Genomic DNA, 12,485 nt, shown 5'->3' with positions numbered 1-12,485 from the left:
AGGAGAAGAAGTATCTGTCACAAGTTGGAAGTGGGATAATGAAGCTAACATTTATTAAGTGCTTATTAGTGTGATATGATGTTTAAGTGTTTTACATATATTATTACATTTGATCATAAAAGAAAGAGAGAGAGAGAGAGAGAGAGAGAGAAAGAAAGGAAAAGAAAGAAAGAAGGAAAGAAAGAGCCTAGCACAATGCTTGCCTCTAAGAAAATTTTTTGTGCCCCTTAAAAAGCAATAAATTTCCTATAAGTAAATGTATTCAAACAAAGCTTGGACAATTTCACCAAGAATATTCTAGAAAGAGATCAAACAAAACATTTGTTTTACTAAATGACCTTTTATAAACCAAGAGATTTTATAAGGTCAACCTTCTTATTTTACAAACATACAACAGAAGTACAGACAAGCAATACAACCTGTGCAAGATGAAATACAAACTTCTATTTCTAATTTTCAAGGCAATCTACCAACGCACTCCGCCCTCCCTTATCCCTCAGTCCCTATTTGACTCATAATATTTCTTGACTTTCTCAAGCATACTTCAACAAAAACAGATTTGCTTACCATTCCCAGCACATCTGGCTCAATTTTTCCCTCTGTGCTTCTGCACTGACTCTCACTCCCACTGCCAATTCTATACCAAGCTATGTCCCTCCTTCTTTCAAAGCAACACTTAAGGGAAAAAAGTTTATCCTTATTAATGTCTCTACATCTCCATCTGACCTCAGTACTCAAGGGCTCTGACGCCTCACTTTTCTAATTCATAAGGCAACCTGAGTGATCTTCTTAATACACAAAACAGAACAAATCACTCCCTTACTCAAAGCTAGTTGTTTTCCATCATACTTGAGATAAAAATCTATAAACTCCCAAACAAAAATGAGAAAGTTATACATGGTTTGGCCCTGTCTACCTCCCTAGCTTCACCTTAAAGGCACTGCCCGTTTTACTCACTCAGATGTACCCATCTGGCCCTCTTTAAGTTACTCTAATGCTTCCAGCTCTTTCCTACACTGATGGCTTCACAAGCTGCTCTTTCTTCCTCAAGTAACATCTTTCAAGATTCACCATAAATGACATTTTCTTAGGGAAGCCCTCCTTAACCACCCCTGCATCCACCAATGCATCAAGAGAAGGTCCTCTTTGACACTTTCCCAAAGCACCTTTTTCTTGCCTTCATAACACACCCATTGTTTTAATGATGTATGTAAGGGAATGTCAGAAGCTGCCCCCCTCTTCTCTGTTCAAGTGGGCAGAGCAAGCCACATTGGAGCAGATGTTACAGAAGTAAGAAACATTTACTTTGATAAATGTAGAATGAGTAGATTTACACAGTGGAAACTTGTGTGGTACAACAAAGGAAAATCCATGCAACACACCTGGTGTAAACTGCTGATCACTTGGGAAGAGGTAGACCATCATATTTTCTGGATAAAAGAGGCTGAGAAATCTAACCTCCTCTCTCAATATCTGAAGCCAAGAAACTTAAAGCACAGTAACTTTGGCTACATTCAGTAGAGGGAAAAGACATGGAAAGCCTTAAAAGAAAATTTACTGGAAGAGAAAGACAAACTTGTGAGGGGATGATCTGAGTACAACCCAGAGCCTAAGGACCCAAGAGCGAGGGCTGGTTCCAGGCAGTATGTGGCCTGAGGTCAGCTACTCTCTGGGTCCTTACCCTCTAGCACAGTGGTTGCGCTCCAGGGAATTGCTGGTGAGCTTCAGGGCTGAAGTTATGGGTGTGAATTAAGGTGCTCTCTAATGATTGCACCCAAGCACGGACCCACTACAGCCTGGACAGGGACGTGCTCCATCAGGGCCTCACAGCCGCAGTGGACCAGCACTGCCCTTCAGCCCAGACGAGGCCAACCTGCAAAAGCTGTACCACGTGGCACTGAAAGCGACCAGGGTAATGACCCATCAGACTGGTTACATTTGTTTATTGGAAGGATTGTTTATTCACTGTCGGTCTACCTTAGTGGATTGAAAGCTTCATGGAAGAAGCTAACATGTCTGTTTGGCTTACTCTCAGGGCTACCAAGTACAGCACAGATGGCACCCTGCTCCACAAGGACTGTCATTCACATAGAGCATGATGTGAAGAGTGCCCCCTAGAGCCACGTAACCGTTCAGCACCTACAACCGTACGCGTCAGCCCTGGTCACCACCGTATCACCAGAGTGGCAGGCATGTAGCAAGCAGTAAATATTCACAGAATAATTGTATAACAGAATGCATGATCTAGTGTGTCCATTTGCATACATTTCTATGATTTTTCTTAAGAAGTCTTTGGGTATGTTCCCCCACATATTTAATACAGTATGTCCAAAAGGAAGGATTTTATTTATTTCGAGCCACAGGAAGTCAGAACCGGAAGGAAGGTTAGAGTGATAACTGTTTTATCTTACTGATGAGGAAAGGGAAAACCAGAAAGATACAGTGACTTTTATCCTGTGGTAAAAAAGCCAAGACGAGAACCCTGGGCTCTTGCCTTCCAGTGCCTTATTCTATGGCCCTCACCTGCTTCTTCAATCACTTTCTCTTTTTTTTTTTTTTTAACATCTTTATTGAAGTATAATTGCTTTACAATGGTGTGTTAGTTTCTGCTGTATGACAAAGTGAATCAGCTATACATATACATATATCCCCATATCTCCTCCCTCTTGCATCTCCCTCCCACCCTCCCTATCCCACCCCTCTAGGTGGTCACAAAGCACCGAGGTGATCCCTGTGCTATGCAGCTGCTTCCCACTAGCTATCTATTTTACATTTAGTAGTGTGTATATGTCAATGCCACTCTCTCACTTCGTCCCAGCTTACCCTTCCCCCTCCCCGTGTCCTCAAGTCCCTTCTCTACATCTGCGTCTTTATTCCTGTCCTGCCCATAGGTTCTTCAGAACCATTTTTTTTTTAGATTCCATACATATGTGTTAGCATACAGTATTTGTTTTTCTCTTTCTGACTTACTTCACTCTGTATGACAGACTCTAGGTCCATGCAGCTCTATTTACAATAGCCAGGACATGGAAGCAACCACTTTCTCTTGCTCTTCTTACGAAACACAGGCAGAGGTCACTTAATCACTAACTGCTGTTTGTGCCTTTGACTGCTGAGGCACTAGTTTATTTGGGGAAATACGGACGTGTGTGCTCTACTTGACCCAAACAAGGTGGTTGGTAGCAGGATGTTATCAGGGAAATTTCATACATCAAGACCACAATGAAAGCTCCACTCTACTGTCTGGTGAATTTTTCAAGACGTGTCGTATCTTTCAGAATCTCTCTTTCAGCATTAACAACATACTCCTTTTTCCAAATTTTCATGAATTTCACCAACAGCAGCATATTCTCAACCACAGAAAATGACACATTGAGTATTCAGAAAGAGGGACAGAAAAATCAAATTTACTTTTAGGAAATAAAAGATTAGTAAAAAGTATATTTTTAAAATTATACTTTATTTTTATTAGATCAATAATTGCTTAAAATAAATAGGCTTCCAGCTCCAATTTGGCTCCTTCCAGCTCCTTCTGTCTTTGTATTATCAAGATTTATAAAAATAGTAATGCTATTTGGTGTAGAATTTATCCTATACTTATATTACACGGCTCTTACCTTAATTAGTATCTAATTTCCTTCTTTCTAACAGAATTAAAGTGTGAAAAATCAAGCCTCCTCTTCTGTCTCTGCCACCATCTTTCATTTTTAGATTTACAGTCCTCAAACACCTATCATAAAAATCAGTATGGTAAAATAATATATAGATTTTGAATAAGTGACAAGATCAGCCACTGAAATGTCCTCCTTATAAATGTTGCCCAAGAGAATTCTGGGAGGGCCACTGGATGGGAAAATTACACTTTGTGCTACTTGCAGATTGCAAATAATGTTAATGTCTTGTCAGGACCTGGTCTAACTGTGAGGCAGTTTACAGCTCTGTGTTTCTCATGCTTTGGTCTGATTTAAGGCTTGTGTGAACTCAGTTCTGGGCTGTGAGTCAGTGGTGGAGATTCTGTGCAGTCCCAACACTCCTGATCACCTGTGAAGAGATGAGGACAGCCAAGGCACAGGCTCTATCCTTAAGACGTCTGCAGAATAATCCGACCTAGGACAGCAACTAGATGCATAATTAATTTGACTCATTTACATGAGGACAGGTCTGAGCACGCCACGTCCCTGACTGGAAAGACGGGAGACACATTCTAGACAGAGGCCTTCAGAGCACGAGGTAGCAGGCACTCCTCCAGGTTCAAAGGAAGCGTGAGATGGGATCCAGCATGTTTTAGATTTAGAGGGTTACCTGGCAGCTGTGTGGGGGAAAGCATTCCAGAGCTGAGAGAATGCAGAAGAGTGATGGCGACAGGGGGAGAAGAGGGGGAATGAATTACAGTACCTTGTAAAAATTTATGCACCATTTTTCTTATTTTATTTTTTTCTGAAAAGTTACATTCTCCACCACATTTCCCCACCAGTTAACTATAACTAATCAAGCTGTGAAACATCACTTGTCTCTTTTCTCCAGTTTCCTGGGGGGAAGGTCTATCTGAAGACAAGAAGTCAACATTATCATCCAGTAAAATGTCATAGTAGTATTCCTAATATGGAAGAAATATTCCCTATTATTTTCACATACATTTATTTTGGTTTTCATTACAATCCTGTGAAATAGGCCGAGTAGGTGTTTTTACTCTTATTTTACAAAAAAAAGGAAAATAGTTCCCAAAGATATCAAGTAAACTGTCTAAGGTCACACAATGAATTATGTATGTCACTGGGACCAGACACTGTCTTTTGATTTACGTGCTCAGATATTCAGCTAATAAGATCCTCTAGAGAGGATCAAGCAAGGCTCCTCTAACAAAGTGACTGCTAACTTGGGAACTTAACCAGTCCAAGATGGGTGACTGCTCGGCAGCAATAGCTGAATGATTGAGGGGTGAAGTGTAAAGTGGGAAAATGCAGACAAAAGTGTTCTGAGTAAAGGGAACAGATTCACCATTCCATACTGCTACTTCCGTGTGCGTGTGTCCCTCTCATGAAAAAAGTCACACGCTGTTCAACTGTCATTTCTATGTAAGAATGAATTACTGTGTTTACTATAAAATGTTGACATATACTCAAGAGACAAGATATAAGAGGAATCCCCAAAATTAGGTTCCTTCTTTGGTTACCTTCATTAATCTATGAAAACTGGAATTTTCTAGGGAAAAGGGGGACTTGAGAGGCCATCTAATAATCCTCAAGAAGCATGGTAGGAGTTGAAATACAAACTTCTTACTTACCTCTATGATAAAGAATTGAGGGGAAAAGGGGGATTCGGAATGCGACATGCTACAGTTGTAGATCTTAAGCGTTGCAAGGCAAGAATGAGATGCATGTGGAACCCTGGTGGCTTATAAAAATGCTACCCGTTATGTGAGGAGTTTGAGGGAGGACTCCCCTCCCTGCTTCCCCACACTGTAAGGCAAGGACTAAAAACTGAAACATGACACCCAGTACCCCTCACTACTACCTCTCAGCTCTCCCAGACGAATCATCAATCATCCTCTGTTACAAATGCCTGTAGTGCATATTCCTGAGTGTTATTCCCAGAAAACTGATCCTATGGAAACTTTCATAATTGAGTTATTGACCTTCACAGCTTTTTCAAAAGAGAAAGGCCAATGAGTCACAATTATGCTACAACTCTAGACCATCTGAATTTCTTCAAATATGATGGCTTAAGAATTTGTTTAATTCTTGGCTCTCTCTGACAAACTCAAAATTTTAAAAATCTACATTTGTAAGCCCTGATTTATGCCATTAATTTTCAAGTTATATTTGCTTCCAGATATATCATTTAGATAATCTGCCATCTGCATACGCATGGTGTCCAAAAACCCTAGAAGCCCCCATTCTTATAAAAAAACAATTGACCAAGCAGTCTCCTTCCCAAATTTCTCATTCTGGATCATTAAACCATGATTCTCCCAAATCTCTCATAATTCTCCTGAGCATAACAAATGGAAAAAGACCTTAGATATCTATTAGCCCTACTTTTGCACTTTACAGATAAGAGGATACATAACTTGCCCAGTACTACTATTAGGACTAGAATTCCTGGCCTTTATCTAAGCTAAACAAACAGATCAATGACAACAACAAAAAATTAAAAATAAACTCAGAGTCAGATATCTTGAATTAGAAACCTGGTTCTAATATTCTTTATACTTGAGTTCTTCATCTGAATGATGTAGAAAATAGTGGCAATCTCACAGCATGCAGTTAAATGAGGTAGTATATGTGAAAATATTTACCGCAAAGAATAGGACACAGTAGATGTGTAAGAAATGTTTGGTGAATCAATCGCTCCTTAAATTGACAATTTCTAACAGCATTAGTTCTCTCTTACCTTTCTTTCCCTGACTTATCTCTTCCCATGGTATCTACCCTTAGAGCCTAACCCACCTGCAGAAGCCAGTTGTAACTGATCTCACATTCCCGTTCTCCAGTCCAAATCTATCCACACACTACAGCCCTGCCAATGTTTTTGAAAACTCATTCCCCTATTCAAAACCCCAAAATAGAGGTTCCATGGCCTACTGGCAAAAGAACACGGTCCTCATCCTGTGTTCATCCTAACTACCTCAATCCGGCCACGGGAACCTTTTCAAACCATTCCTCTCGTGGTTCTGGTGTGCACCCTCTGTGCTCATGGGCTGGGTCCACAGACACACACATTCTCAGCCATCAGGTCAAGCTATGCCATCCCAGTTCTTCCTGGAAGCCTACTCTGGCAAATTCAGAGAGACTTTCTTCCCAGAGCCAAGGGCACTATTAATTACATCCAATCTTGTATTGTTCTCTAAGTGTTTCACTCATAAATGTGGGAATTCTACTTCTCTGAACAGATTATAACGCTTTGACCAGTTGTTAATAAGTCTACTTAATATCCCTTCCACAGTGCTTAAAATGTATTGTAGTAAACTCCAAAAAAAATAAAATAAAGTCTGAGTAATCTCAATTCTTATAAAAACAAATTATAGAAGTTTTTTCCTATAATGTCGATTCACATGTTTAATCATTTTCCCTGAAGCAACACCCTGAACATGGCAGAAATTAATAGGCAGAGAAAATTAGCAATTTAATAATACTTTTTAATACTATAAAATAGCATTAGTTCTGTAAAATAATGTATTGCATCTATTTATCACATGAAGTATATTTAAGACAAATTTCCTTTGTCAAAATATATCCTTAAATTAAAAGAAAAATTACATCTATATTGCAAAATATCTCCTTGAATCAAAGCATCCCTGTCGGCATCTGTGGATGTTGAGCAGGGAATTTGCTGGTTCAAGATTAAAGGCAAAAGTTTCTAAGACTGCTTTTATCCAGTTCCAAAGTTGTAGACAAGAAACTCTGTTCCTCATACCTCTCTTTTCACAATGTTGATAGTTAGCTTTATATCTACTATTTTTAAGACAGCTACAGTATTAGCCACGTTCTACCTGTTTGAGGAGTACCAGGTGTACAAAAGTATAAAATGTAGTCATGGCTTCCTCTGAACAACAGCCTCAGGTTATTCCTGCTTCTGAAAACTTGGCTATCATGTCAAACAACTGGACTATTTGGTGAGTGTAGTTCATTAAAAAATGTAATGATAATAATAAGTCAAATAGATTGCATTGCTGAGTCAACTGTCTGATTCCAACAGAATTTGATGCCTCACATAAATATCGACTAAGAACTGTAGTTCATCTGCCAACGATGACATCATTTCCCACTGTAGTCTCACTTAATTTCACATTTTCTATTGTACTTTGTAAAGTTTCTGGGAAAAAAAGGTAAAAAAGCTTCTGTCTGCACCATAGATAAACCCTCCATTTAAGTATTTGCGTAGCAGGAACTTGTAGCAGTTGGGATGTTTTCTTATTATGGTATCTCTACTCTGCTAAGTTCTTTAGCAATGACAACTGAATATTATTATAGTCATGATAGTTTTCCAAGATAAGATATACTCAGGGTCCTTTTAAGTAAGGAGTTTGGATAATTAGATTAGTATCCTATGCCCAATTCAGAGAAAACTAATAGGGAATCTATATTTTATAGTTAGGAAAAAAGTATAAAAGACAATCTCTCACTTCAACATTAATACACTGAAAATTCAATTCACTAAATTCTAGTGTTTTCATTCTTATAATTCCCTAACCTATTAAGAAAGCAGTTTTGCCAGTTTCTTTCCTTTGAAATAATTCCAACTTTGTACTGTAGATCTTTCTGAAGATAGGTGGAGATTTAATTTCAATGGTGCACAAAACAGAAGATAGAATAATTTCCTTTAGTTTAAAAAATACCTATTTTGGAAACCACGAATTTCTTCTCTTTGATATGATGACATGTTGAATTTATTTTAAGTTTAATGTTTTTATGAGAACTGAATGCATAAAGTGTCTGATAAAATGCAGCAAACCAACAAATATTTTAATTGCAGCTATTAATTGAAATTAAATAAGATAAATTCCAAATACAGTCTTTCTTAAGAGAGTGAGTTTGGCCATCCTAGATTGCAATTTTCAGAACTGATCTAAAGTCTTCCTAAGGCTGCTATGCTCATCATATTAGGATCAAAGTTTTGAAATAAAAACCACACTACATAGTTTCTCTTCTACTTAAAAAAAAAAAAATCAACAACTATAAGTCTGGTTAACTGTATGAGTAAGCACTTTATTTGCATGATTTACCTTTTTTCTTGGATATATAGAGTACAGATATAAAGAGTGTGATAGAACAAACTCAGATATGTAGGACTCAAATGACTGTTGTGAAAAATTCAAATACTCTGTTTGCCTTTAAAGTTGTGTTAATTATCAACTTTAGCAAAGTGCTTATTATTTAGAACTTTTTTTCCTTCTATTTGGTCACCGACACACCACAGAAGTAAATATGTCTAAAATTGGTGCTGGCTTTGATAAGCCATGGTGATGACATCGGCCTAAGTTCTAGCTCCCAGAATGCAGAACTGAGACCTTACAGCGATTTGTGGGCTATGAGGTTCCAACATAACTCTCCTTGTCACCACCTATTACTGATTGGGAGACAAAACTCCTGCTCTAAATATACTACACCAGTTAAATACAGGTATTTTGTAATATCTTTGTTGTCAAATGCAGGGGAGGGTGAGGGGGAAAAGGAACTACAGTTCTCTTATAAAATACCAGGGATTTAAAACTATACATAGTGCACAACAATGTTAATGTACTCAATACCATTTAACTGTACACTTAAAAGTGATTAAAATGGCAAATTTCATGTTATGTGTATTTTATCACAATTAAAAAAAGAAAACTACGGGATTTCTCTGGCGGTCCAGTGGTTAAGACTCCATGGTCCCAATGCAGGGGGCACGGGTTCCATCCCTTGTGGGGGGAAGTAAGATCTTGGGTGCTGCTGGGCCCGTCCAAAAAATTTAAAAAACAGAAGACAAGAAAACAAAAAGAAAAAATATACGTGGGTGGGTTCTGAAAACCGTGCCATGGGATTCAGGAGTTTTTCACAACTGTCTAATAAATTTCCAGGTCCAATATATCATCTGTTATAACCCTGTCACAGTGACCAGATTGCTCTTTCAGGAACATCTACTAAGCCAGGCTGCTTGGGGCCTAAAAAAGCAACCATTCATCAGGAATTAGTAAACAGCACTTATACAAAATGTCTAGCTAAAAGTATCCCAGAGGAAAACATGGAAAGTACGAATGTAAGAGAGAGCATTAGACTAGGAGCGTGTGGAAACTCACTTGCTCCCGAGCTGTGGCCCTCGTGGGGAGCCGGGAAGTGCACAAACCTCTACTTCCTATCCCAGGATTGGCCTTGCCATCAGCCCTGCGCGGTAGCCACAAGGACAAGCAAAGGCTGGTCAGGGGGAGTTACCAGGTCTCAGGGCCCACTGGCTGACTGTCGGTTCAAGCATTTCCTAGCGGGAGAGAGTGCAGCACAATTCGAAAGGGCTGAGGCTGCCCGAGCGGCAGGATGCTTCTTCACTCTCCTGCTTCCCTTCAGGAGTGAGCCTGTAAGCAACGTGAGCGCCGGCTGCTCCAGGAGGGCAAGCAGTGGCTCAGAGACTGCAAGACGGCTGTGCCTGTCTGCAGTGGGTCGCAGGTAAAGTACTTCTGCAGACTGAAAATCGACTCAGCGTGCGAGAGGTATCTGAAATAGGAGAAAACCCAGAGCACCGAGCTACCGTTGTCATCGCCATCCTGCTCCCAATGCACCCGGGAGAAACCTCTATTTCTGCACAAGCACTGAAATAATACCTGGGTATCCTCTTACTCTCTCCGGTTAGAACGTGAGCAGCCTTGTGGTCTCCATGCGTGTACAACCAGAGCCTAATGCGATGCCTGGCACTTGGAAGGTGCTCAGCAAGTGAGGAGCTCAGCTCTGAAGCCGCGACCAAGATGGCACAGGCAGAGCCCTCTCCAAAGTTCTGTGCTTGCAAACACATCCCCGCAGGTGCTGCCATTTCCAAAAGTCTCCATTGCCCGCCGGCGCGCACGCTCCCACCCCGAACTCCCCACGCCCTGGGACTACCTACCAGCAACGGCGACCAGCAGACCGACAGCACGCACATGATCCCCATGAGCTGGATAGCCGTCTCGGTCGTGATCCGGCCCCACTGGGCGCTGGACTGAGACGCCGTGGCCTTGGCCCGGCAGCGGGACACTAGGGCCTTAATGGTGGCCAAGTTGCAGGCGAAGGTGACGGCCAGCGCTGACAGCCCCAGGAAAGCAAAGGAGGAAGCGAAGAACATGTTGCCCCAGTTGTGCGAAGGGCTAGTCCCATTGCCCCCTGCCCCGGTGCTAATGAAGCACCACGTCCCGGGCCACTGGATGGTGTACTGACCCACGCCCAGCACCGGCAACAGGGCGAAGGCGAGCACCGCCAGCCACACGCCGAGCAGCACGGAGCGGGTGGCGCTCGTCTTCATGTGGCTCGAGTACCAGTGCGGCGCCCGGGTGGCCAGCGCCCGCTCGACGGCCATGGCGCTGGCGATGAAGAGCGAGGAGAGCCCGAAGACGGTCATGGTCAGTCCGAAGAAGGTGCACAGCCTCCCCGACGGGTCGAGCTGCTCCCAGCGCTGGTGGGACAGGTACAGGACGATGACCACCGGGCTGGTGAGCAGCTGCCCGACCAGGTCGGTGAGCGCCAGCCAGCCGATGCATAGCAGGAACGACTTCTTGCGCTTGCTCTCCCGGCGCCGGTAGCTCTGCGACACGAGCAGCATGGCCAACGCGTTGCCCACGAAGCCAGTGATCAGCATGGTCATCGGGAAGGCTACGGACACCGAGTCGCAATCCTCGCCGGGCCCCGCGGGACGCGTTAGGTTGCTCCGCGCCTCAGCGGAGCGCTCGGGCGCCCAGATGCCGGGGTAGGAGTGGTTGAGGCGCGTGCAGAAAGGGGCACTTGCGTGGCCCCGGGTCTCCTTCATACTGTCTTCGAGGTGAGGAAGGAACGGAGCCCTGAGAGCAGCGACGAGAGCCGGCAGACCGGACGCGGGAGGCGGCGGCTGTCGGTGGCGACCGGGGCTGGGGCTGGGGCCGCGGCGGAGCTGCCCTCCATGATGCGGGGCTCGGCCGCCGCCTCACTTCGCCACTTCGGCGGCGGCGGCGGCGGGGCTTTCAGGCGACACAGGCAGCCGCGCCGTCGGCTCAGAGAAGCGTCCGGCTCCCAGGCGTGCGGAGGTGCCCGGCCGGTTCTATAAGCCCGAGAGGGGCGGGGCGCCCGTGGGTGTCGGCCAAAGTGCTGTGGGAGGGGATGCGGCAGAAACTGAGCGCCTCTCTCGGCTGCTGCGCGACCAATGCCTTGGCCGCCTGGGCTCGGCAACCCCCCCGGAGGACTCCTCTCGAAATGTTCCAACTCCTGGCCGGAGCGGACGCCCAGCCAGGCCGCCGTGCCCGGCTCCGCGCCTCCTCCGGTTCTCTGCCAGAGGAGCGTCCGTGGGCGGCGGGGGCTACAGTGTCTCCCGGGTCTACCCCACCTCAGCCAAGTTGCCAAGGCGGACCTGAGCGCCGGCCCTCCTCCTTCTCCATCCACAGACGCTCGTGCAAGGAACAGGTCTTCCTCCTGAAGCTCTTTTGTAACCCTGGCAAGTGTCATTCACCTGACGCTGCGCAATCTAAGCAGACCACTCTCCCGTTGCATAGATGAGCCCGAACATTTTTCCCTTTCTGCTTCGGGACTCTAGCATGATCATGAGCGGGCCAAGTTGCTCTGTCCCCAGGGACGCACAGAAACTATAAAACTAATAGTGCCTCGAGATTTAAGGGGATAGGTAAAGGAGAACAAAATAAAATCAGATGGTCGAATTCAAAAATAAAGAAATCCCAACTACCAACCTACCCCCATCCCCCGCCTAAATTCTTCCCCTTCATTAAAAAAAAAAAAAAAAAAGTTAGCTAGGGCAAAAGTGGCTAGAGGCAGGTGGCAGCCACTCACTACCTCACTCTT

At 43.6% G+C, this 12,485-nt stretch overlaps 1 protein-coding gene across 3 annotated transcripts in view; it reads right to left on the bottom strand.

The window, feature by feature from the left end:
* The window catches only part of PTGER3 (prostaglandin E receptor 3), an 83,269-nt gene extending 71,253 nt beyond the window's left edge, over positions 1 to 12,016 (bottom strand). The window contains exon 1 of one of the 3 annotated variants that reach the window (XM_061184025.1): positions 10,573 to 12,016. In XM_061184025.1, coding sequence (XP_061040008.1) covers positions 10,573 to 11,466 — 894 coding nt within the window. In that variant the 5' untranslated portion in view covers positions 11,467 to 12,016. The remainder of the gene's footprint in view (positions 1 to 10,572) is intronic. The other 2 variants (XM_061184024.1, XM_061184023.1) reach the window with 2 other exon arrangements.
* Between the last annotated feature and the right edge of the window lie 469 nt (positions 12,017 to 12,485).

The sequence above is a fragment of the Eubalaena glacialis genome, chromosome 3, assembly GCF_028564815.1.
Source record: "Eubalaena glacialis isolate mEubGla1 chromosome 3, mEubGla1.1.hap2.+ XY, whole genome shotgun sequence".
In the NCBI taxonomy this organism is placed as follows: Eukaryota; Metazoa; Chordata; class Mammalia; order Artiodactyla; family Balaenidae; genus Eubalaena; species Eubalaena glacialis.
The sequence above is the reverse complement of the archived record's forward strand: the minus strand, read 5'-3'. Positions and strand labels throughout refer to the sequence as shown.